Source organism: Eriocheir sinensis, chromosome 41, assembly GCF_024679095.1.
Source record: "Eriocheir sinensis breed Jianghai 21 chromosome 41, ASM2467909v1, whole genome shotgun sequence".
NCBI lineage: Eukaryota > Metazoa > Arthropoda > Malacostraca > Decapoda > Varunidae > Eriocheir > Eriocheir sinensis.
Window position 1 is genome coordinate 5,988,482 of NC_066549.1, and position 27,242 is coordinate 6,015,723.

Below are 27,242 nucleotides of genomic sequence, written 5' to 3' on the forward strand. Positions count from 1 at the left end.
TTAAATAAATAATGGGTAACATTTAGTAAAAAGCTTTAAGTAGATGACTTTTTTATGGATAATATTTACATTTTTAATAATTTAATGATCTAATATCCAAACAGAAAAACTCTGGGACAGGTACAACCCGTCCTCCAGCCTGAGCTTCAAAGTAACAAACAAAAGTGGCGATACACGCCGAACTCCAGCCCTTCACCTCGGCTGCCCACGCACGCACGCACGCACGCACGCACGCTACTCGCCAGCCAGGTGTTGAGTGCACCACCGTGTTGTAGGGGTGACACCGATGAGGACAGCGATCGACATAAACAAAAAAACTATTGGTTATCAACATTATGGCCACAAACTTACTTCCTGTGAGATCGACAGTTCCCGTGCCTCAGCTGACGGGCAGCCCCTCATCACACTGCTGCCTTCCTGACGAGTCGTGGCAGCAGCACACACTGGACAGCCAAGCCACAAAGGTGCACAGGGATGCTGCGTGGAGGCACAGCGGAAGGGACAGCTGCTCGTACACTTGATTAATAAACCTTTCACGCCAGCGGTTCACGCGTGTGTCACTAAAAGCTGTTAATATTTCTCTAAGGTATTTCTTTGCCTGAGTTTGTACTCTTTTGAACATAAGAATGTAAGGAGTCTGCAAGAGGCCGGTTGGCTAGGCAGAGCAATAGTCATGGCCCCAGTTTTCCCTTCCTCCGCGTGCTGGTGTCTTCCTAAGTTCCCTCACACACTGTTGACTCAATACTGACGTCAGCCAAGTCCCGCCTCACATTTCACCTGCATATTTTCGATTCGCACTCTTGGACTGAGCTTCAGCAATAAGATTCCTCAGAGAACAAATTTTCAAAATGAAATTATAACATCAATTTGTGCCCCCCCCCCCCCCCCTCAAAAAATGATATATTATCTTTTCTTCACGAAGGAAGCGTTGGCAACTCGCATTAATGACCCGCCAGTCTCGCTGCAAGGCGTTCAGTCTCCCCCACGAAGCAGTCAAAGCCCCGAGCCCAACACACCGACAGTCTTGGTGTGTCAGAACACGACTGCTGGGTCTAGCAGGAGGTTATTTTATAACTGTTTACACATTTGCGTTTATATATATATATATATATATATATATATATATATATATATATATATATATATATATATATATATATATATATATATCTATCTATATATAACTCTCTATCTATCTCTATATATCTATATATATCTATCTCTCTATCTATCTCTCTCTCTCTCTCTATCTCTCTCTCTATCTATCTATCTATATCTCTATCTATCTCTCTCTCTCTATATCTATATATATATATATATATATATATATATATATATATATATATATATATATATATATATATATATATATATATCTATCTATCTATCTATGTATCTATCTATCTATCTATCTATATATATATATATATATATATATATATATATATATATATATATATATATATATATATATATATATCTATATCTATATATATATATATATATATATATATATATATATATATATATATATATATATATATATATATATATATATAAGTGCATAGACAGTACGTTAAATGTCAATCGAACCCCACCTAATGCTTCTTCACAGAATGACGATCTTATGATACTGAAAATAGGTGGTTCAGCTTTGGCACTTCCCACGACACAATATTTTGATACACTGGAGCAAAGAAAGACTATCATTAAATGAACACCCCAGAGAAGCTTTAGCGCCTTCGTGGCATACTGTTGGATATGCTCTAGTTTCATGAAAAAAGACAGTTTGTTGGCCTTTTGTGAAATTGTCATTCTCGAAACTCACAGACTCGAGGGACAGAGACTCTTGAAGGAGGCTTGTACAGTATGGAAGTCGTTGAAAAGTATGTAGTGTTCCGCGGTGTTTGTTTCCTGCCTGGCCTTTCTTGCTACGTCCGCTCCAGTCCTCCGTAGTGGTGGTGCTGTGGGCGTCAAGCTCCTGCAGCAGCTGCACACATCACTGACTCGTCACCACGCCGCACACAGTCCAGTGACCCATGTCGTCGGTGACGCCAGCATCAGTCACTGCACTCACCACGATGAGGTTATTCAATAAACACTGCAAAGTTACATCAAATCCAAGAGAGACTGCCACCATAGTACAATGAGTAAATTTTTTTTTTTTTTATATAAAACAGCTTCCATGACATTGAGTATTTATATCTTGATTGAATCTAAATTTCTGTTGAAGAAAAATAAGTTTTTAGTATCCATAAAAATAAAAGTATGCCTCGTGCAGAATAATACTGTTACAATATCTGATGGATTGCACTGTGCGGGCGGCGGGAGGCGCCTCACACCAGGTGGGTGACGACCTTGTCCCGCCCGATGAGCCGCGCCACCACCGTGGGCCGCGGGGGACGCGGCCGCCGGGCCTGCCACAGGCGGCAGGTGATTAAGTCCCGCGATGAGGTGCGGAATTTCCGGCTCATGAATGTGTAGAGGATGGGGTTGACGGCCGAGTTGGCGTACATGAGGAGGAAAGTGACGGGCGTGAGGATGTAGGAGGCGTCTGAGTTGTGGTTGTAGCTGGCCCAGTAGTACTGCAGCATCTTGCGGGTGTGGAACGGGAGCGAGCACGCGGCGAAGCTCACCACCACCACCACCAGCATGTTGATCACGTTGCGCCGTGCCCGCAGCACCAGCGGGGACGGGTGCAGGTGCATGGAGCGGCACGGCACCCGGGGCGAGGCTCTCCGCGATATCCTGCTGCCGTCCGCCCTGGCGTGGCCGCGGGGGGTCAGAGGGATGATGTCCGGCGAGGCGTGGTTGTGGTTGACCCTCGACCCCTCGTCCCGCATCGAGGCCATGGACACGTACGTGGACATGATGGACTTGACGGAGCCGCGGGCCACGTGGGACTTGTTCTCCCTGCAGTGTGTGCGTGGGGCTACGTCCGCCTCCATGCCAGGCGCCTCCACGCCACCGCTGCTGGAGGTGGAGCTGACCGAGGCCGTGTGCTGAGTCTTGAAGGTACCGTACTCAGCCGCCGCTGCCGCCGCCGCCGCTGCCGAGGAGGGGTTGTTGGTGGAAGCGGCGGAGGCGAGCAGCTGTCCGGAGCGCCACAGCGTCTGAGCAATGCGGGCGTAGAGCAGGGAGAGCAGGGCCAGGGGCAGCAGGTACAGCAGGGTGAGGCTCACTACGTCCCAGATGCGGGTGTCGAACTGGTCCCTCCGCAGCAGACACATGGCCTCCGTGCCGCCGCCCTCCACCGGGTACTCCTGAACCTGCAGGAGGCAGCGAGGTGGTGACTGGCGACGATGGGTTACTCTCTCTCTCTCTCTCTCTCTCTCTCTCTCTCTCTCTCAGCTACAAACAGATTGCCCAGCAGCACCAGCAGCAGCAGCGTGTGTGTGTGTGTGTGTGTGTGTGTGTGTGTGCGTGCGTGCGTGTGTGCATGCATACGTGTCATTCACCCATATCCTGATCACGTACGCGTGATCGCCAGCCAGTACCTTCCCGGAAAGGGCTTTTATGATCTCGGAGGATCGATCCCTGGGGACTGACGGACCTCACACACCACACACTCCCACCTCTTTTGCTCATTGGGGGACAGTAACTACTTCCGTCAGCAAAAAAGGCCTGATAAATTTATGAGAAAGCATTTAATTGTATTGAAATTTGAGCGGTCATGCAGGCATTCGTGAGGCAGGGCGTGGCTGAACCATGCAACCACTTGGCGAGGAAAATCACATGTAGAGGTTTATGTATGAATTAAATATGAATCAATCGAATGGGAACTTGCACATGAAATACTTCACCAAAATAATATGGCATAATACTTGACGCAAGGTAAGAGTGCATAATATGGTACTATAAGCTTGGAAACAGACGTCCAGGTGGAAAAATATAGATAGACAGACAAATATATATGAAAAAGCATTTGGGCGTCACCATAACCAAACAAACCCCTGAGGGTCAAGTAAATAAAAAAAGCATGTAATCACGAGCTGAGTCTGTACACCTAAGGAAGATTTCTCATGAAACAAATATATATCATTAAGAAGCCAAACATTAGGATGCAAAGCTGACTGGAGCCCACATTTACAGACACATACGTATATAAAATAATAGTGTTTCCCAGTCTGCGGTTTTCTGTTATGCTGAAGAAAAAACCGCTGACATTCATGAATTATAGTATCACCTCTGAGTAGCCAGCTCGACGCAGAGTAAGAAAACACATAAAGCGATATGATAAAGCTTAAAAGAAAAATAATCCCTTCAAAGAAAGCAATCCCAACGAAATTATCCATGCGTCAACACTTCCGCAAAAGCTCAAAGGTTTCTAGGAGCAAAAAAGTTAAAACATGGGACATAACAACTTTGACATTCCGGTAAAATGACAACAAGGTGAGAAGAAACACACACACACACACACACACACACACACACACACACACACACACACACACACACACACACACCTACATGAGCCCACACCCACCCATCCACATCCAACCAACCCACACTTACCCACCTGCCCATTCAACCACCATCCACATCCATCCACCCAACCATATTCACCCCACCCACCCATCCACACCCAACCAACCCACACCTACCCACCTGCCCATTCAACCACCATCCACATCCATCCACCCACCCATCCTCACCCCACCCACCTACAAGGACCCAGATCCACCGACCCACACCAACAATCACCCACCTATTCCCTCAGATAACTCCCCCCCACCCCCACCCCCCACCACACACATACTCCCAGGGCCTCACCGTGAAGTAGAGGAGTCTCGGGCAGGAGTAGAGCGCCGACACCACCCACACCAGCGCCATCGTGACCTGCAAGACGCGACACAATGAGCGACTCGGGTAAGGAGGACTTTTTTTTTTTTAGTTGAGGCATAGGAAGCAGCTTATGGGCAACAGCAACAACAACAATAACAAAAACAATAGCAAAACCCCGCTAGGTGCCTCTCCCTCCAAAGAAAATAATAATTAGCGGGTAAAAGCGTGTCAGTTCGGCAGGCGAGGTGTCTTAATAATCTCACATTGAAAGAGTGTTTACAACCACTCAAAGTTTTATGTTTGTGTTTCAGAGTTATGAATGTGACTGGTGTATGTGGTATTTCTTGAGTACAATCAGACGAACGAACAGATATGGTGAAGGTTAAAACAGACACAAACAGACATATGGTAAAGGTGAAAACGGAAAACAAACAAACAGATATGATAGAGATTAAAAAGAAACAAACACATATGATAAAGACTTAAGCACAAACAAACACAGATATGATAAAGAATAAAGCACAAACAGACAAATATGATAAAGGTTAAAGGACAACGACATAAATGTGGTAAAATTTAAAGCACTAACAAACTGACAACAAACAGATATGGTTAAGGTTAAAGGTTTCAGTGGAAGATTTTAATTATTCCTGATGAAAATATCTAAATGAAAGCGAGCGGGATTTGTTGTGTCACCATGTTGAAAAAAAGAGTTATCCTGATGAATTATTACTGATGAAAATATCTAAATGAAAGCGAGCGGGATTTGTTGTGTCACCATGTTGAAAAAAAGAGTTCTGACTTGATGAAAGAGACCGTAGTAAAAATATAGCTTTCCATCAATATTCACGTTAAAAAATCTTGCAAGTGGTACAGCCTTTATTTTTAGAGCGATGGAAGCAGCTCAAGGGTACGAAAACAGAAAACAAGAACAACAAAAAATCCCATTAAGCGTTGTTTCATAAAAAAAGGTTAGTACGAGAGGCCAAAAAAAGCTGTCTCTGGACGTGCACAATTACAATTTTTTAATTATCGGTTGGCAGCAAAATAATTAATGATCGGGAACGAAACACAAGAGAGGAAAGAGGAACACAAATTACTAAGACAAGCATTTAGCGTGAACTCAGACTACGAAAAAAGAATATCAGAAAGAGAAGAGGAATGAAACGGAGCGCTTTTCGTAAACAGAGTATAATGTTATGAATAAGAGCCTGCCACTCCCCCAGAAGAGAAAGTGTACAACCAGTGAGTGCATCCTGCCAGCCCCAACACGTGGCTCAGAAAATTGGCGCCTCACAGAATATTTAACCCCTTAACTGTGGATTTCCTACCAGAAGACATCGCCAAGCCACAGGAATGGAACAAAAAGTGGCTGATGCAATTCAATAAAGAAAATGTAAAGTCCTGCACCTTGGGAGGGGATATCCAGCATACCAATACCACATGGGAAACACTCCACTATCCACCACAGAGGCAGAGAAAGACCTGGGAGTATGTGTTACCAGGCTAGCAGTGAAGGCGAAATCCGTGCCAATCGCAGCGGACAGGTTAAAGAGAAAGCAAAGGAGGACACAAGATAGAAGAAAAGGAAAAAAAGTAGGTCTAACATGGAGGCAGATAGCGAGCGTCGGGGTTTTTGAAATGAGACAAAGTGTGAAGGTATTTCAGTGACTCTTAGGAGCAAGCTATAGACTAGTGCAGGTCACAGCATGCGTAAAGCTGGTAACAGATGGATAATCAAAGTAGCAGAGTGATGACCCTGAAATTGCAGAAGTCTGTGCAGGCAGAGGACCAGGCGGAGAGATGAAGTTAGAACATTTCCCGGAGCAGGATGGAGGACACTAACGTCACACAAAGAGGGTTGAAGAACATTTGAGAAGGCCTTTGTTCTGTAGTGCACTAGTAATGGGTGACGATGATATCCAAGAAACTGCAATAACGTGGTGAAAAGCCTCGAAGTGTACACCCCTGAATGCCGTAACTTCTATTCTGGTGGCGTGGGGTTCGATTTCCGGTCCTCAGTGGTGTACATTTCGAGTGACGATGATGATTATTATGATGTCATTTATATTATTAAAAGGCAAACCACTCTAAGCGTTCTTTAATAATATTGGATGGCCATGGCCTTGGAGTCTGTGGAAGATTTCTCGCGAGCTTGGATGTGAAGAATATAAAAAAAAAGAGCCCCAAACAGCCTGTGAGTGCAAGTGGCGGTGATGGAGTCTAGAAGCGCTGGGTGTTCAGAGTGATAGATTATCGGTTTCGTTTCACGCACAAAGGCTCCGTAAGTGTGTGTAAGTAAATGCAGTGTGTAAGTGTGTGTGTGTGCGCGGCTGTCAACCCCAGTCAAGGATGAGGAGGCTTTCGAATTTTTACTTTAAGTTTCGCGTGGTTATTTTTTTGTTTATTTCACGTCACACACAAACACACACACACACACACACACACACACACACACACACCTTACCCTCTCCATCCCCCTCCACACGACTGTTCGCACATATAGTAAAACAATAACGCGTTCATTGATTGTATTGTAGCCAGTAAATGGAATCGTCCGTGTCTCTCTCTCTCTCTCTCTCTCTCTCTCTCTCTCTCTCTCTCTCTCTCTCTCTCTCTCTCTCTCTCTCTCTCTCTCTCTCTCTCTCTCTCTCTCTCTCTCTCTCTCTCTCTCTCTCTCTCTCTCTCTCTCTCTCTCTCTCGTTTTGTCTATTTTCTTTTGTTTTCTGCTTCGATATTTCTATCTTTGTTTTCCTTACCCTGCTTCGATACGCTTCCTCTTCTCTCCTTTTCTTCTTTCTCTTCCTCTTCTTTCCCTTTTATCTTACTTTCCTTTTCTTCCCTTTTCTCTGATCTTACTTTCCTCATTTCCCTTACTTCAACACTTTCACTCTTCTTATAATCTCTCTCTCTCTCTCTCTCTCTCTCTCTCTCTCTCTCTCTCTCTCTCTCTCTCTCTCTCTCTCTCTCTCTCTCTCTCTCTCTCTCTCTCTCTCTCTCGTAAAAACGCAAAACAAAACGAGCACGCAATTACGTGGCGTATGAGCTGAATTTCAATCGCCGGAAAACCCCTCAAAGTCTATAATTAGCGGCGCCCGGCAGGTTGTTTCCTCGACTTCCTGCAATTAAAGACTCGAAACATAGAGACGGCTGCTCATTTGGGGTTGGGGGGTTGGGGGAGTGGGTGAGGGGGGAAACCTAAGAGAGAACTTCGTGTAATCTTGCGCCCACGGTCTATAGGAACATCTTCGGTATTTTGTTTCAGGTTTTTCTGCTAAGTTTAATTTCTAGTGAAGGTTGTGTGTGTGAAGTTAGCGTTAGTTTCTTCTTTTTCTTCGTCTTCTTCTTTTTCTTCCTCTGCTCTTTCTTCTTCTTTGTCTCCCTTTTCTTCCTCTTCCTCTTCGTCTCTTTTTCCTTTCTCTTCTTTTTTCTCTTTTTCTTCGTCTCCTTCTTTTTCTTCCTCTGCTCCTTCTTCTTTGTCTCCTTTTTCTTCCTCTTCCTCTTCGTCTCTTTCTCCTTCCTCTTCTTTTTCTCTTTTTCTTCGTCTCCTTTTTTTTCTTCCTCTGCTGCCTCTTCTTTGTCTCCCTTTTTCTTCCTCTTCCTCTTCTTTTTTCTCTTTTTCTTCGTCTTCTTCGCTTTTACCTATGTTCCTATGAGGTCGCTATGTTTTTGGGGTTGTTGTGGCTCGAGGTTCTTGAAGTCTTGATGTCTTTCCTGACGTCCCTGGGATTCGAACCGCCTTAACCTGGCCCTGTACTCCCATGGCTTGACGTTCTAAGCCACTAGACCACGCAGCGCAAATAGTACTTGGAATTCACTATATTTCAGTAAAGCTCAAAGGCAAAAAAAACAAAACTAAAACGAAAAAAAGGTCCCCTAATCACTGCTCCTAGAAAAGATGATACGAGTAGAGTGGCAGCAGAAGAAGGTCATGAAAGTTTAATGATTTGCAAAGCTGTAATGAGTGTCTGGAGCTAACATTTCTATACGAGTTCGGGAAAGCACACAAAATGATAAGGCGGTTTGAAACTAAAGCTTCTCAGATAATCCGTAAAAATCCCAATGCAGTTAAAAAGAGATTATCGGGCCCAGAGAAGACAAGGGGCCGGTTTTACAGTCCAGTACACCAAGTTTGCAAGGTCCCCAACCAAACACAAATACGACGAAATTTCCTTGTAGCTCTTGTGTTTGGCGTTGATATAAAAAGGAGGAGGAAATTTTAGGAAGCCACACCGGAAAGAGAAGACACGAGGCCAGTTCTGCAGTCCAGTATACCAAGTTTGCAAGCTCTCCAACCAAACACAAAATACGACGAAAATTCCTTGTAGCTCTTGTGTTTGGCGTTGATATAAAAAGGAGGAGGAAATTTTAGGAAGCCACACCGGAAAGAGAAGACACGAGGCCAGTTTTACAGTCGAGTTCAGCAAGTTTGCAAGCTTCCCAACCAAGCACAAAATACGACGAAAATTCCTTGTAGTTCTCGTGTTTGGCGTTGATATAAAAAGGAGGAGGATATTTCAGGAAGCCACACCGGAAATCTCTTAAATTAGTCTCTGGCATTGAGTCGAGAAAACGGATCACTGTGAAGAATATAGTTTGCAAGCTTCCCAACCAAACACAAAATACGACGAAAATTCCTTGTAGCTCTCGTGTTTGGCGTTGATATAAAAAGGAGGAGGAAATGTTAGGAAGCCACACAGGAGATCTCTTTATGAATCTCTGGCAGAGTAGAAAAAACGGATCACTGTGGAGAATATAGTTTGATTTTTGCTCTTAAAATGACTCTGTGTTGGACCGTCGAAGTGGCTCACAATGTTTCAAGTTGTATATACTGGCGTCCGAGTGATTTGTACCCGACGCGCGATACTGAATTACAACTCCGTGCAAGTCTTCATATTTTATCATGTTCTCTTTGCCTCCTCTTATCCTCTTTATTCCTCTTTGGCCTTTTGCAGTCTGTCTCTTTTTTTCCCCTGAAGCGCTAACTAAGAGGGTTGCGCTTACTTTTTATTTTTTCCTCCATAGTGTTCCTTTGCTAAGTGGATGGAGGATTTAAAACTGACGGTGTGTTTTGCCGCGTGGTGACTAGTGAACTGGCGTCTATCGGTGAGAACGTATTTGTACTTTCCTTTTTCATCCTCTATCGTGTTTCTTTGTGATGTGGAGGCGAGGATGAGGGATTTAAAATAGACGGTTTGAGTGCTTTTTTCTTTTATAGTGAACTGGCGTTTATCGGTGAGAACGTATTTGTACTTTCCTTTTTCATCCTCTATCGTGTTTCTTTGTGGTGTGGAGGCGAGGATGAGGGGTTTAAAATAGATGGTGAGTGTATATGCTGAGTGGTGACTAACAAACTGGCGCCTGTCATTGAGGACGAGCCATTTTAGGGGAGGCTGTATGTGTGTGTCTGTCCCTGCAGCGGCCCCGGTGGTGTTGTGTGTCCGTTCCTGTTGTTGTTTATGCTTTTTCACGCGCGAAGACATCCCACGGAATAACTTTTTTTGTTGTTATAGGAAAGAATGCAGTTCAGGGAATAAAAAAGAGATAACAAAAGAAACCGCTGGCGCTGCTCCTGTAAATAATTGATAGTGTAGCCGAAAAAGGGTCAAAATCGAATGGAGAGGAAAAATGTGTTTCAAAGATTTATTGCTACTTATGCGATGAGCACAAAAAATCAGTTTCTTATGCTCTTTCAAAGTGGCTGTATCAGGACATCTACTTAGCAATTTCTCTCGCTTTTTCTTTTTTATTTCTTTCTTACTTTGGAAACAGCTATAAGTGACATCTGTTGTAGGTTTGTTATCAACAAGAGTCTGCGTCTTAACATACCAGTAGTGCCTGAGGGAAGAGTTTGACAAGGGACACGTGCCCGACCGTGACGCATGCCCCCGTGCTCCCGCCGCAGGCACTTGCGTCACGCGTCTGCGTCAATCAAACAATCAGGCTGTGCAGTCACCATCGACAAGAAGAACTCTTTACTTGTCCACATTGATTTGAATTGTATCAGAACATCATCAACTAATATTGTAATTGATGCAGAATTAGAGGTAGGGGCAACAGCACTTGTGAACACGACAAGATTTCATCAAGGCACAAATATATGACGGTAAGAACTGTACTCGATATTTTATTAGAGGCGAAAATGCGCTCGCCTGTAGAGAGGTGTTCCTGGTCCTCGGAAAGTTTGCTGCTGGCTGACTAGTTGAATAGTCGATGAATATACGACTTATTTACCAACTCAAGTTTCTCTCTTCGCTCTGTGTCCCTAAAGTGTAGAGATGGAAGTAATGTTCGTGGTCCAAACACACTTGAAAACTCTCTTTGTAACAAACTGATGTCAGAAGCAGCTTTGGAAAGTGGTTGCAGTTAATACAGAGACTACTCTGTCGCTGCACTAACGGAGGCGTGTTTGAGAGGCCTGTGTGCCTCCCTTCAAGCATGCAGGGGTTCCTGGCACAGACGCCCTGGCGCTGTCTAAAAAGAAACCTGCTGTCACATATTTGGTGGCAAATCGAAGGCCGAGATGAAAAGCAAAATAATTTTTCACATATGGACTAGGAGAAACAATTAGTAGGACGCGACGGGACGCCTAATGGACGATCGCGGAGCACAGCAGCCAAGGCTGACTAAGAGACACAGGACAAAGAGGAGCGAAACTTTATGACTTAATTTTTCCTTCTTGAAGACAAATTTTCGAGGCATTAGAATTGCAAATTAATGAGCCCGACAAATAAACGTAATTATGCTTGAAAGTCCCCAGCCTTTGTGAAGGGCCGAAGCCACCCCCGGGGCCGAGTGTCTCAGAGGGGCACTCTGACAAAGTGATTCATTGCCTCCTCGTTACAGCACGCCGTGAAAAATGACCCGTCACCATAAGCCTCGTTGTTTACCGTCTATGCCCCGTGCCAGCGTGGCTATTTTTTCCTTCTTTTTTGTACCAAAATATAAAAATAAAATCTTATTTTTATAACTTTTTATGTTATAACTATAAGGTATCTTATTACAGTTTTGTGGTTTGATATTGTTACGAACATTCACTACAGCTGCACGTGGTGTCTGTGCTCATCTCCGTCACACTGGTCCTTGAGCCTGCGGCGGGAAATAGCCCACTACTCCGAGACACAAGGCCAGTGTGCCTCCGGTTTATCACAGTCTCCGTCTCCAGGTATCCATTTATAGACCAGCCCGAAAGGGAGGATTAACAGCTGGGTGAGCTGCGCATCCAATGCCTGGGCGCGAGTTCCGCGGATTCATTGCATGCTGACCACTTCACGGAGTAATTAAGTGTTCAATATACGTGCTATAGTCTTTCATTTCCAGGCAACGTGATGAAGAAACCCTCAGTCGCCGATGACCTGACTGTACGGCGCGGCATTCAACCTGATGGAAGTAACGCTTGGAAAATGCCCGAACCATCCATGTTGTCTCATCTGATGCCTTTAATCTTCTAAAACGCTCGTCTTCAGTGGATTCTCTTGACCAAAAATCTTTATATTATATTCAAACTATTTGCTAGACTGTCGCCTCCAGGGGCCTCTATAGACGATACACAGTAACTTATGCTTTGTTTAGAACGGCATTGCAGGAGCGAGAAAAAGTTGTTTCCATCTTAAGCAAATAACATTCCTCGCACGGCCAGCCTCTGCGTCGAGACCACCAGAGGGATCTAGGGGCACTTTCACGGCTCGACATGATGAGTTAGTAAGCCTCCAAACCAATACCAAAGGCTTCGAAAAATCCTTGTGTAGTGTTTCGTGTCCATGTTTAAGTTAAGAAATTTAAGGAAGCTGTACAGGGAATATATCTCTCTCTCTCTCTCTCTCTCTCTCTTTTCTTTTTATTTTACGTCTACGCCTATAGCGCCGGTAGGCATGCTTAAGGGGCCTGGATGGTGTTCGACCCCAGCCCGTCGTGGAGCAGGCAAGTGTTTATAGTGGCGCCATATCAGATCTTGCATCAAAAACCTAACCATTGTGGAGTGTATGACATTGAATAGTTTGGACGATTACAAAGCCACAGTGTTGGACTATCAAATCGGTTCTTAGTATTGAATGTATCCGGCAAGAAAAAAAAAAAAATGGCCCTTAGTGAGACATTGAAAAGCGTGTTAATTAAGCCCAGGCACGGTAAGTTTCTTCGCGTTGAGAGCAGTAAGGGGTTATATATAGCACGGTATGTATCCGGCAAGCAAAAAAATGGCCCCTAAAGTGTCATTGAAAAACTCGTTAAGCCCTTTAATGCCTTCACGTCCCGGCACAAAGCTCGCGTCTGGGCCAGGCTAATCGATGCTGCAGGGCGAGTGTTTGCAAGGGTACAGGCGAGGACGTGGAGCCCTTCCGTGGAGCCTCCGAGTGCCGTGACTAGGTGTGTGTGTGTGTGTGTGTGTGTGTGTGTGTGTGTGTGTGTGTGTGTGTGTGTGTGTGTGTGTGTTTACTCTTAGGCATTGTAATTTTACTAAGGATTAATTGTTGTCTTAGCTCTTAATCTGAAAAATAAAACATGGCTGCACTTTTTTCCCATTTTTTTTTAACGGTAGAGGAAGAAGCTCACCGTAAAACAAAAAAAAAAAAATAAATGTTTGCCTCAACTCTTAACAATTTCAGCCGCCAGTGTTTGGGTGAGGGAAACAAGATTCATTATTCACCTCTGAGGGATCTATTAAGGCTCTCTATAATGGTGTTAGATTTTAAAAAGGTTCTTCTTACCCACCACGGGTCGCCCTCCACAAGAAGGTAATAATATATGCTGAAAAGTTTGTCTTCCTAATTCAGCTTGCCTCTCTCTCTCTCTCTCTCTCTCTCTCTCTCTCTCTCTCTCTCTCTCTCTCTCTCTCTCTCTCTCTGTGTGTGTGTGTGTGTGTGTGTGTGTGTGAGAGAGAAAGAGAGAGAGAGAGAGAGAGAGAGAGAGAGAGAGAGAGAGAGAGAGAGAGAGAGAGAGAGAGAGAGAGAGAGAGAGAGAGAGAGAGAGTATATCGCGAGGGACGCAGGAGTAAAGGGAAAACACAGATAAAGGTGGAGAGAGGGGAAGTAGCAAGGACGTGTGGGTGGAATAAGGTTAGCGTGGAGTCGGGTGGATGAAAGGGCTTAGGAAGGGTGACAACAGGAGGAAGCGGGAGACACGTGGACAAATAACTTCAAGAATAGGCGCGAAATTCAAAGTGATGCTGAACCAGAGGTGTTTTTTTGTGCCCTACGTATAGCTCTTCGATATCCCAACGATACTTAGGGCACAAGAAAAACATTATTGTATACCATAATTTTGAATCTCGCGCGGTTCCTTCGGTAACAAAATGGCGCTTGTGATGAAATGGGCCAGTGTCTCCTGTTCTGCGGCTTTGGTTGTGGACCCGGCACTCGCTATCATGTTTTCTTTTTTGTCTTTTCTTTGCTTTTGCCCCGGTAGCTTGTTTGTGTGTGTATGTATCACAGTATGTACGTGTGTTTCGGTGTCGTGAGGGAAGTGCATCAACCTATACTGTGGTAGCTTGTTTGTTTGTGAATGTATATGTGTGTTGCTGTGGTAGTGGAGAAAGTGCATCAACCCAGACTGAATGCGGGAGCTTGTTTATTCATGTGTGTGTGTGTTTCGGGGTGGTGAGGGTAAGCGCATCAACCCAAACTGAATCATGTCAAAACCTCGTATAAGCGCATCAACCCAAACTATATCATGTCAAAACCTCGTATAAGCGCATCAACCCAAACTATATCATGTCAAAACCTCGTATAAGCGCATCAACCCAAACTGAGTCATGTCAAAACCTCGTATAAGCGCATCAACCCAAACTATATCATGTCAAAACCTCGTATAAGCGCATCAACCCAAACTGAATCATGTCAAAACCTCGTATAAGCGCATCAACCCAAACTGAATCATGTCAAAACCTCGTATAAGCGCATCAACCCAAACTGAATCATGTCAAAACCTCGTATAAGCGCATCAACCCAAACTGAATCATGTCAAAATCTCGTATAAGCGCATCAATCCAAACTGAATCATGTCAAAACCTCGTATAAGCGCATCAACCCAAACTGAATCATGTCAAAACCTCGTATAAGCGCATCAACCCAAACTGAATCATGTCAAAACCTCGTATAAGCGCATCAACCCAAACTGAATCATGTCAAAACCTCGTATAATCGCATCAACCCAAACTGAATCATGTCAAAACCTCGTATAAGCGCATCAACCCAAACTGAATCATGTCAAAACCTCGTATAAGCGCATCAACCCAAACTGAATCATGTCAAAACCTCGTATAAGCGCATCAACCCAAACTGAATCATGTCAAAACCTCGTATAAGCGCATCAACCCAAACTGAGTCATGTCAAGTCCTCGTGAACACCGACCCTCACGATCACGTTGCGCCGGGTGAGCAGACTGTGTGAGGGAGTGAGTAGCTGCGTCATCAAATGAAATGATGTTAACTACCGAAGTAAAAGTAATGCGTCCGGGCGAGGGGGAAGTTACCTGAACCGTGAAAGAAAAAAAAAGAACAAAAGACGAAACGACGGTACCGAGAAGTGTGGCGGAAGGACGTGAATGCTAATGAGGAAGGAGAACAGACGATAAAAAAAGATAAAAAAGAGAGCGAGCGTGAGGAAGCATGAGAAATAGGGGAGAGAGACAAATATATCACGAGGGACGCAGGAGGAAAGGGGAAACACAGAGAAAGGTGGAGATAAAGGTGGAAGTAGCAAGGACGTGTGGGTGGAATAAGGTTAGCGTGGAGTCGGGTGGATGAAAGGGTTAAGAAGTGGAAGACACGCCGAAGAATCAGATCAAGAATAGACGGTATGACGACACGGGACTGGGAGTGAGAGAGAAGAAAGGTGAGGAGACCAGGATGGAAAATAAAAAGGGTTGCTAGGTGACTGGGGTGAGGGCTGGATGAGAAAATGTGAATAGGGGACAAGGCAGAAGGGGAAAGCGTTTGAATACAAGAGAAAGACTGTGACTATATATGGACCTGTTTTCTCAGATATTTTCGGCTCTTACAACTAATATATCCAAAGTCCACAAAAGGAGATTAGTTAGGTTTCTCTTCTTGACCACTCTACTCTATTCAGGAGCAGTAAGTAGCGGGCTTTTTTTTTCATTATTGTTTTTTTTATTTTTTACGCCCTTGCACTGTCTCCTCTGCTGTACAAAAAAGAGAAGAGTGTTTTTCATATACATAGTACAGAAGCCTTGTCAAACTATCACTACCCTTGGAAATACTAACACCTCTACCAAAGCCTTTTCAAATGTGTGAGTGTGCAAGGCTCGGAATGTTTGAGAATAGGGCCATGAATGAGACAGTCTGTGTTACTTTATAGGCAATGGTGGGATGGGTGTACGATGCCTCAGAGTGGAGGTAGTGACTCAGTACCGTGTTGTCACCTCGAGTAGATAGATATATGAATACAGGACGGGGTTTTTGGGAAGTATCAAGACACCAGCAGCGAGTAGCGGGCTTTTTTTTTATTAGTTTCTTTTTTGTCTGTGTGTGCCCTTGAGCTGTCTCCTTTGTTGTAAAAAAAAACCTCTCCATCCGAAAACTACCTCCTCTGGACACCCACTCTAATTTTTTTTTTTAGGAGTAGTGCTTAGTGGACTTTCTTTTTATTGGTTTTGCCCTTGAGCTAATTCCTTTACAGTAAAAAAAAAGAAAAAAAGAATGCGATAGCTGTTTTTTCATATTTTTTTTTTACCATAACAGGAACAGCTCAGGCTCAATAACCAAAGAAAAGACAATAAAAGTCAGCCAACAAAATAAAAAGACCGCTAACCACCACCACCACCACCAACAACAACAACAACAACGCTAATAACATCAAAAAGAGTGTGTATGTAAGTGAGTTTCTGGGTCGTGAGGGAAGGGCATCAACCCAACCTGCGTCACATCAAGAAAAGTGTGTGTGAGGGGTCCCTGGAACCCCGACACTCGCGATCATGTTTTTTTTTGTTTTCTCTTTATTTTTGTCCTTGCGGTAGTGTGTGTGTGTGTGTGTGTGTGTGTGTGTGTGTGTGTGTGTGTGTGTGTGTGTGTGTGTGTGTGTGTGTGTGTGTGTGTGTGTGTGTGTGTGTGTGTGTGTGTGTGTGTGTGTGTGTGTGTGTGTGTGTGTGTGTGTGTGTGTGTGTGTGTTTTGGGGTCATGAGGGAAGTGCATCAACCCAAACTGCATCACGCCGAGAAAAAGTGTGTGTAACCCCGACACTCACTCTCATGTTTTCTGCTTTTTTTCTTTGTTTTTGCCCTTCAGCTGGTAAAAATAGAGTGAATGCGGTGGCTTGTTTGTTTTTGTATATATGTGTGTGTGTTTCGGGGTCGTGGGGAAAGTGCATCAACCCAACCTTGTAACCCCGGCACTCACGATCATGTATGTGTGTGTTTTGGGGTTGTGGGGAAAGTGCATCAACCCAACCTTGTAACCCCGGCACTCACGATCATGTATGTGTGTGTTTTGGGGTTGTGGGGAAAGTGCATCAACCCAACCTTGTAACCCCGGCACTCACGATCATGTATGTGTGTGTTTTGGGGTTGTGGGGAAAGTGCATCAACCCAACCTTGTAACCCCGGCACTCACGATCATGTATGTGTGTTTTGGGGTTGTGGGGAAAGTGCATCAACCCAACCTTGTAACCCCGGGACTTACGATCATGTTGCGTCGTGTGAGCAGACTCTTGGCCCGCAGCGGCTCCACGATGGCCAGGTACCGCTCACCGCTCACCACCACCAGGATGATGACCGACGCCGTGTAGCTCAGCTGGTTCACGAACTGGTACATCAGACACAGGAACTTGCCGAAATACCAGCTGTCGGGGAGAGAGGAGAGTGAGTTCCTGAAATTGCATCTGCCACTCATTAGTAAGTATGGTATAGGGCAAAATAGTTGGTAATTGATATGCTCCTTTGCTGTTAATGTTTTGTGTTATTGTTTATTTTCTTGTTGGCAAGCTTGTGGGTTTGGGTTTGGTTTGATTGGTTGTGTTTGTTTTCCTTTGTTTCTTCGTCTGTATAAGTACTATATATGAAGTTTTAGCAAATGGAGCCACAATATTATGTCAAGTTAGACCTGGGAACAGCAAAAAATAATCTACAAAATGGACCCTCAGCATGATATTAAGAAAAACCTGGGAACGGACGAAAGATATTATGAAATGTATCTTCAATATTATATCCAACAATATCTGCGAACAGACGAAAAATTCCTACAAAACGGAATGTACATAGGGTCATATTCTTAAACATTTCGACGCCCAAACACGCATATCTGACAAGGCTTACGTAGGAGTGGTGGGCATTTTCAAGGGTAGTTTTATGACCCTTCTGATTGGTTGACCCTTCTTCTGTACCATGAATCTAAAAAAGCACTCATTAGAACCCGTCTGATCTCCTTTAAGGCCTTTGGAAATTGTTGATGTGAGAGGTGGGAGAGTCTGAGAATACCGCCCATATTCCCAGAAAGCTTAGACATGCTCCCCGCTGCAGTGGATTCGAGTTACGTTGTCTGAGAGAAGGACGAGAGGCAGAAACGCTATATATAGTTTGGATCACTTCCCTGTTTATGGAGACGCGACTCACGAGGGACTCTAGTTCAGCTGCTTAATTTTTTCCAACTCGCCGACGTCCAGTAACGAGGGAAACTCACGCGAGCGAAGACTTAAAGAAATCATACCCAGCTAGTAACGAGTAAGGCTGTTCTACTAAAATATGTTATACTTGCGCTTGGATGATGTTCACAGTTATAACACATTAACCTTTGTTATAACACAAACAGCAAAACAAATGGAAAAAAGTATATCTGTAAGGCCTTGAACTTTGAACATACTCGATTCACTGAAGTTTTAGACAAGTTCTTGGAGTTTCCGCCGTGTCCTCGTGCACGGAGCTGCTCTTATTAATTAAACTATAAACACACGTACATACATACAAAGTCGGGGGTTGAATAGGCAAACCACAGGCACACATATGGCTAGACAAACCAACAGGCAGAGAGGCGGCGGGGAAGTGAATGCGGCTGTAAGACGCCTAAAGAATCGTGTTTTAATGCTTTCAATCCCCTTAATAACGCTTTTCAGGGCCGTATTTTAAGCCTGATACGAGAATGGATTGTTTTTTCTATACTTCCTCGCAGCGCTGCCTCCCCGGTGACCCCCCGAGCCGAGCCTTCACTCTTTTCAGGGCGTAGTGAAGGCTTGGGTCGATGAGGCCGAAACCCGAGCGCCCACAGCGAGATTGATGGAGCGAATTGTGAAGTAAAGTGAGCGGGGGGCAGCGGGAGACCGGCTGTTGTTCTCGTTATAGAGCCTGAGGAGTATTAATGATGGGGGTGAGGGTAGAAGTAGCAGTAGTTGTAGTAGTAATAGTGGTGGTGGTGGTGGTGGTTGTAGTAGTAATGGTAGCAGTAGTAGTATTTGTATTAGTATTAGTAGAAGGAAGGAGGAATATTAGAAAGAGGAGGAAGAGGAAGAGAAAAAGCAAGAGGAAGGGAATGAGAAAGAGGAAGAGGGAAAGAAGGGGGAAGAGACGGAAAGAAAAAAAGAAGAGAATGAGAGGAAAAAGAGAAACAAAGAGGAAGAAAAGGAGAAGGAAAAGGAGGATGAGAAGGAAATAAAAAAGAGGAAGAGAATGAGAGGAAAAAGAGAAACAGAAAGAGGGAGAGAAGGAGAAGGAAAAGGAGGATGAAAAGGAAGAAAAGAGGAAGAGAATGAGAGGAAAAAGAGAAACAAAGAGGAAGAAAAGGAGAAGGAAAAGGAGGATGAAAAGGAAGAAAAGAGGAAGAGAATGAGAGGAAAAAGAGAAACAAAGAGGAAGAAAAGGAGAAGGAAAAGGAGGATGAGAAGGAAAGAAAAAAGAGGAATAGAATGAGAGGAAAAAGAGAAACAAAGAGGAAGAAAAGGAGAAGGAAAAGGAGGATGAGAAGGAAAGAAAAAAGAGGAAGAGAATGAGAGGAAAAAGAGAAACAAAGAGGAAGAAAAGGAGAAGGAAAAGGAGGATGAGAAGAAAGAAGAGGAAGAGAATGAGAGGAAAAAGAGAAACAGAAAAAGGGAGAGAAGGAGAAGGAAAAGGAAGATGAGGAGAAAGAAGAGGAAGAGAATGAGAGGAAAAAAGGAGGATGAGAAGAAAGAAGAGGAAGAGAATGAGAGGAAAAAGAGAAACAGAAAGAGGGAGAGAAGGAGAAGGAAAAGGAAGATGAGGAGAAAGAAAAGAGGAAGAGGAATAGAAGGAGAAGAAACATACGATTTGATATCCAAGAAACATTATTACAAGTGGCATTGGACGTAAAAACTGGAAGGTCAACAAAGACACAGAATGAAGTGATCTTAGTTCAGCCTTACCCTTACGTACCAAAAGGAGCCACTACACACCCTTTAAGACAGCCAAATACCCGCGGAAGTCACCACCAGGGTCATACAACTGTTCCTGGAAATGCCCTAAACTCCTATGAAGGCCTTGTCAAATATGTGTTCTTGGGCGACGAAATGTTTAGTAATACGGCTCATAGGCTGGTATAACATCAGCTATATCTAAAGGTCAAAGTGGGGGTCTATTGGGTTCTAATGAGTGTTTCTTTAGGTTCACGGCACAGAAGAAGGGTCAAACTACCACCAGGGTCATAAAACTGTTCCTGGAAATGCCATAAACTCCTATGAAAGCCTTGTCAAATATGTGAACTATGTGGACGAATGTTTAGTAATACAGCCCTTTAAGTCATCACGGGGGGCGGCGGCGTATCACGTGAACTCAGCACTCCGCGGATGGCGCTTTCCCTCTCCCACGTCAGCGGCCGGGAGATAAAACTTTGTGGCAACCTAATTAAATTGACGGACTTGGCATTTCAAAAGTAAATAATTACCTCCTAGTGCGTGGCAGGTCAGCTTGGCGTGCTCCTCCCACGCGGCCCTCATCCTCGGACCTTTTGTGCCGCGGTTAATTCCCAACAGACCGTCACGAGCACGAGCTATCCCGGGCACCTGATGCATTACTAGTTTTACTGCGTTCTGATTACATTCCCGACTCTCCTTAAGCGGGACGGGTGTGTTAGAGGGATTATAGTCTTCCAAATATGTCGAGTCTGTTTTGGCGTAGGCTCCCGCGGGTCCTTTCCTCCCCTCTGCTCTGCCACACAGTCCCAACACCTATCTCTTCCTCTCATATGTAAGCTGTAGGTAACATATGAGAGGTAAAAATAGGTGTTGGGACCGTGTGGCAGAGCAGAGGGGAGAAATGGACCCGCGGGAGCCAACGCCAAAACGGACTCAATTTGGTTTCCCTATAGTCTGTTGGGGAGCCTTGGGGCGTCGCTTAATGCCTCCCTTTTAATAAGGTAAACGTTAGAATGCTTTATCTGCTTATGTTGTCAGGCTACCTTGTACTTCCGAGAGTCAAGGTGTGGTTCAGGAAATTCAATGGCAATACATAACTACTTTAACCACCATAGCGAGTAGCGGGCTTTTATTATTATTATTATTATTATTATTGTTTCCTTTTTTTTGTGCCCTTGAGCTGTCTCCTTTGCTGTAAAAAAAATAAAAATAAAATAACAACCACCATTACAACCACAACATAAATCTTCTACTACTACTACTACTACTACTACTACTACCATTACCACCACTACTACTGATGCTGCTACTGTTACTACTACTACATAAATTCTTTTGTATACCATGTCTTCTCGAGCATATACCAACGCCCACGTCAGTAAAAAAATAATGGTATAAATAAAAGAATATCAGTGCATATGACAGATCCGCCTCCTGCCCCTCCTGTGACCTTTCCTTCGCTGCCTCCGCTGCCACACCGTCTGTTTTTCCCAACGTTCCACCTTTGATGCTATATTTCAACTCTCCAAAGTCCACTTATTTTCACTTCTTCAACGGTGCGTCGTACATGTGTATTGGTGGTTGGATTTATGACACAAAACACCAAAGAGTTGACTTCTGTATAAACTACTTAACTGTTCCTTTTAACATTCCACTCAAATGAATTTTCCTATATGTTGTCATCTATTCAATTTCTTTTCCCTGTATGTACATATCTAAACAACTTGATTCTACTGAGTTTCCTTGATTCTGGATAAGCCAGCTGCTCTCTTTATTAAAAAAAAAAACAATTCCATTCACGGTCTTGTAAAACATTGCTCCTGTTTCTCCTAAGTAGCTTGTTATCTCTGGTCTCCTTTTGGCAACATTCCAAGTTTTCCTGAAGGGTGATTTTGGCTGTAGGAGATCACAACGCCTTCTTACTGCCTTCGTCCCTCCGTTTCCTTACACATGTCATCACAACTTCCCGGTAGCAGCGGGGATCATGTTTTTAATGGTCCCTCCAGGCAAGAAAAATGAGAAAAAATCATCACTCACACAAACCATTTCATAATATATATCAAAGCATTTGTGATCAGATTATGTATTATCTATTTTTTGGGGTTTATATCATGGCACAAATTTGTCCTGTCGCTACTACGCGGTAAAGCCACAAATTTGGCCCGTCGCTGCTACACGGTAAAGCCACAAATTTGGCCCGTCGCTGCTACACGGTAAAGCCACAAATTTGGCCCGTCGCTGCTACACGGTAAAGCCACAAATTTGGCCCGTCGCTGCTACCGGGTTAATGCTCTTCTTGGAAGCCTTATTTTTTCTCTTCCTTGCATTTTTCTTTACCGAGCCATAATTATGAATGTATTAAAATTCAAATACGCTAATGCATAACATTGTTCGCACGGCATAATAATTCTTTCAAGGGGAGGGTATCAGGACACCTCTCCTCCCGAAATTGACCCCTCTTTCGGCCACCTCTATTGATTCTTTTTTTTTTTAGGAGCAGCGAGTAGCGGGCTTTTTTTTATTATTGTTTCCTTTTTTTGTGCCCTTGAGCTGTCTCCTTTGTTGTAAAAAAAAAATAATAATCTTTTTTTTCTTTCTAGGCAGCAGGACGTGAATGGTAGGCACCAGAAAACATTGAGCTGCACTTCATTATCACGACAGCGCCTTCATAACAATGAGTGCGTGCGATGTATTCTTCCAGTAAACACGGAAATCATTAGTAAGCAAGTCAGCCAACACAAAGGTTATACGAGTAAATTCTTCCAGTAAACAAGGAAATCATTAGTAAGCAAGTCAGCCAACACAAAGGTTATACGAGTAAATTCTTCCAGTAAACAAGGAAATCATTAGTAAGCAAGTCAGCCAACACAAAGGTTATACGAGTAAATTCTTCCAGTAAACACGGAAATCATTAGTAAGCAAGTCAGCCAACACAAAGGTTATACGAGTAAATTCTTCCAGTAAACACGGAAATCATTAGTAAGCAAGTTAGCCAACACAAAGGTTATACGAGTAAATTCTTCCAGTAAACACGGAAATCATTAGTAAGCAAGTCAGCCAACACAAAGGTTATACGAGTAAATTCTTCCAGTAAACACGGAAATCATTAGTAAGCAAGTTAGCCAACACAAAGGTTATACGAGTAAATTCTTCCAGTAAACACGGAAATCATTAGTAAGCAAGTCAGCCAACACAAAGGATATAAAGGGTCAGTTCGACAGCCCAACACCGAGTCTTTGTAAGCGCCCAAATCAAACTATATTCTCCTCAATGATCCGTTATTTCTACTCAATGCCAGATGCTAAAGAGATTTCCTGTGTGGTTTCCTATAATTTCCTCCTTTTTATATCAACGCCAAACACGAGAGCTTTTTCGTACAAGGAATTTTCGTCTTATTTTGTGTTTGGTTGGGGAGCTTACAAATTTGCTGTACTGGACTATAAAACTGACCCAAATTCTCTCCCTTATCTTCTCCCTGAAACTTGAAACCCAGTGGACAGGAGAGGCTGAGGAAGGCGCCCCGCACGCCCATCCCCACATTGACATACGTACGATCCAGCAAGAAAGGTGTTTATTTGAAAAAAGTGCCATGTATTACTTAAGAAAAAAAAAAATGATCATGCTCTTAAATCCATTTCTCATTCAACTTCACTGACAGTAAATCTATTCTACGACAGTTTGGGAGAGAATCTGGTCTTGTCATTATAAAGTATATATTTCACACACACACACACAAAAAAAAAAGTACACACACATTATCTATCTATTTAACTGTCTATCTATCTATCTATCTACCTGAACAATGGCCACATATTACTTTAGAAAAAAATGAACATGCTCTTAAATCCATTTCTCGTTCAACTTTACTGTCAGTCAATATATTCTATGACAGAGTGGGAGAGGATCTGGTCTTGTCATTATAAAGTATATATTTCACACACACACACACAAAAAGAGAGTACACACACATTATCTATCTATTTAACTGTCTATCTATCTATCTATCTACCTGAACAATGGCCACATATTACTTCAGAAAAAAATGAACATGCTCTTAAATCCATTTCTCGTTCAACCTTAGTCAGTCAATCTATTCTATGACAGTTTGGGAGAGGATCTGGTCTTGTCATTATAAAGTATATATTTCACACACACACACACAAAAAAAAAAAGTACACACACATTATCTATCTATTTAACTGTCCATCTATCTATCTACCTGAACAATATAATCACTTTAGGAGCGCGTGATGTATACGTTTGCTAATGGCCACTTAGGAAGCAAAGAAAACCCGAGCAGGCGGTGGCAGGCAGGCAGGCGGTGGCTGAATCGACAGAGTAACACCACCGCGTTCAGGAGGACATTTTTCAGCCGCCGCCGAGTGGCTTAAAAAACTACCCACATGTTGTCCAGAAGACCACCTATCAACCCGGACTCTAGATTCTAGGATTAAAGATGAGCTCCGGGAGGGCAGCATGAGCCAATGCAAGATGGCGCCACTATAAACACTCGCCTGCGCCAGAACGGGCTGGGCCGACCATCAGACCACCGAGAAAAAGCCTTGGGCTGACCATCCCCCCCCGGTAAAAAGCCTACCGGCGCTATAGGCCGCGACGTAAAAAAAAAAAAAAAAAAAAAAAAAAAACCCGAGCGCCTTCGTGCATTCCATCTTGAGGGAAGGAGGAGAATAAACGTCTATCCTTCTACTCCTCTCAAGATGTAATCCACCAAGGCGCTCGGGTCTGCTCGTGTTTTCTTTGCTTCCTAAATGGTCATTATAAAACATGTATACCACACGCAACTATAGTGTCTGTCTATCTATCTATCTATCTATTACAGCTAGTAGGAAGAATAGAGACGGTATATAAAGGGCGGCATCAAGGTAGGAAAAATCTTTATATCAGGAAAGCCTAAAAGTTGAGTCCGTGGGGTTAATGAACGACACAGCTAAAGTGACTATCTATCTGTCTATCTATCTATCTATTACAGCAAGTAGGAAGAATAGAGACGGTATATAAAGGGCGGCATCAAGGTAGGAAAAATCTTTATATCAGAAAAGGGCTAAAAGTTGCGAGTGTGGGAGTAATGAGCGACACAGCTAAAGTGACCATCTATCTGTCTATCTATCTATCTATTACAGCTAGTAGGAAGAATAGAGACGGTATACGAAGGGCGGAATCAAGGAAGGAAAAATCTTTATATCAGGAAAGCCTGAAAGTTGAGTCCGTGGGGGTAATGAACGACACAGCTAAAGTGACTATCTATCTGTCTATCTATCTATATATCTATCTATTACAGCTAGTAGGAAGAATAGAGACGGTATATAAAGGGCGGCATCAAGGTAGGAAAAATCTTTATATCAGAAAAGGGCTAAAAGTTGAGAGTGTGGGAGTAAGGAACGACACAGCTAAAGTGACTATCTATCTGTCTATCTATCTATCTATCTATCTATTACAGCTAGTAGGAAGAATAGAGACGGTATATAAAGGGCGGCATCAAGGTAGGAAAAATCTTTATATCAGAAAAGGGCTAAAAGTTGAGAGTGTGGGAGTAATGAACGACACAACTAAAGTGACTATCTATCCGTCTATCTATCTATCTATTACAGCTAGTAGGAAGAATAGAGACGGTATAAAAAGGGCGGCATCAAGGTAGGAAAAATCTTTATATCAGGAAAGCCCAAAAGTTGAGTGCGTGGGAGTAATGAACGACACAGCTAAAGTGACTATCTATCTGTCTATCTATCTATCTATTACAGCTAGTAGGAAGAATAGAGACGGTATACGAAGGGCGGAATCAAGGTAGGAAAAATCTTTATATCAGAAAAGGGCTAAAAGTTGAGAGTGTGGGAGTAATGAACGACACAACTAAAGTGACTATCTATCTGTCTATCTATCTATCTATTACAGCTAGTAGGAAGAATAGAGACGGTATATAAAGGGCGGCATCAAGGTAGGAAAAATCTTTATATCAGGTACAGCAAAAAGTTGAGTCCGTGGGAGTAATCAACGACACAACTAAAGTGACTATCTATCTGTCTATCTATCTATCTATTACAGCTAGTAGGAAGAATAGAGACGGTATATAAAGGGCGGCATCAAGGTAGGAAAAAACTTAATATCAGAAAAGGGCTAAAAGTTGCGAGTGTGGGAGTAATGAACGACACAACTAAAGTGACTATCTATCTGTCTATCTATCTATCTATTACAGCTAGTAGGAAGAATAGAGACGGTATATAAAGGGCGGCATCAAGGTAGGAAAAATCTTTATATCAGAAAAGGGCTAAAAGTTGAGAGTGTGGGAGTAATGAACGTTTAAGTGTTATGGACGGGTCGCCGACAAGCCAATGAAAGCCATCAGATTTTCTCCTACCAGAAATTCCGATTAATATTTCCAGGACGAGGCTGGAGCTCCCGATGCAGCGGCAGAGTGAATTTGTTGATCTAAAAATAGTCGAGAGCTACCGTAGATTATTCAACTTGTGCGCAGACTGTGTTGTTATTTGCGCTGTTGTGTTATTGTACTTCTCTGAAACCCCTCTCTCTCTCGTTCTCTCTCTCTCTCTCTCTCTCTCTCTCTCTCTCTCTCTCTCTCTCTCTCTCTCTCTCTCTCTCTCTCTCTCTCTCTCTCTCTCTCTCTCTCTCTCTCTCTCTCTCTCTCTTTCCTTTCTCTCTCTTTTCTTTCTTTGTTCCTTGTTCTCTTTCTTTCTTTCTCTCTCTCTCCTTCTTTCTATCTATCTTCCTTTTTCTTTCTTTTTCTCTCTTCTTTCTTCCTTTCATTCATTTATTCATTCATTCTCTCTCTCTCTCTCTCTCTCTCTCTCTCTCTCTCTCTCTCTCTCTCTCTCTCTCTCTCTCTCTCTCTCTCTCTCTCTCTCTCTCTCTCTCTCTCTCTCTCTCTCTCTTTTCCCACCTCCCTCTCTCTCCCCCACTCCCTCTCTCCCTCCCACTCTCTCTTTTTCATCCCTTACAATACGATACAGGTCATGGGCGGCGTCGAACACTTACTCTTTGATGACGTACATGGCGAAGTTCTGATAGATGCAGAAGACGGCCACGCAGAGGTCCGCCACAGCCAGGTTGGTGAGGAAGAAGTTGGTGTGGCTTCTCATTCTTCTGTGTAGCACCATCACAAGCACCACCAGAAG

At 43.5% G+C, this 27,242-nt stretch overlaps 1 protein-coding gene across 1 annotated transcript; it reads right to left on the bottom strand.

The window, feature by feature from the left end:
* Positions 1-1,564: 1,564 nt before the first annotated feature.
* On the bottom strand, positions 1,565-27,242 carry LOC127009759 (trissin receptor-like). The gene is made up of 4 exons (XM_050883138.1): positions 27,103-27,242; positions 17,421-17,580; positions 4,774-4,839; positions 1,565-3,269 (listed from the first exon to the last, which is right to left on the bottom strand). Exons 1-4 carry the CDS (start codon positions 27,222-27,224, stop codon positions 2,337-2,339), a joined length of 1,281 nt encoding a protein of 426 aa, XP_050739095.1. The 5' UTR covers positions 27,225-27,242; the 3' UTR covers positions 1,565-2,336.

What these genes read in the sequence shown, in the direction of transcription:
- LOC127009759 (XM_050883138.1), bottom strand. Translation starts at nt 27,224, where the DNA reads ATGGTGCTACACAGAAGAATGAGAAGCCACACCAACTTCTTCCTCACC. An exon ending in GCCATGTACGTCATCAAAGA is followed by an intron (nt 17,581 to 27,102) that starts GTAAGTGTTCGA and finishes TCTCCCCGACAG; the next exon opens with CTGGTATTTCGGCAAGTTCC. An exon ending in CGAGACTCCTCTACTTCACG is followed by an intron (nt 3,270 to 4,773) that starts GTGAGGCCCTGG and finishes TGCCTCCTGCAG; the next exon opens with GTTCAGGAGTACCCGGTGGA.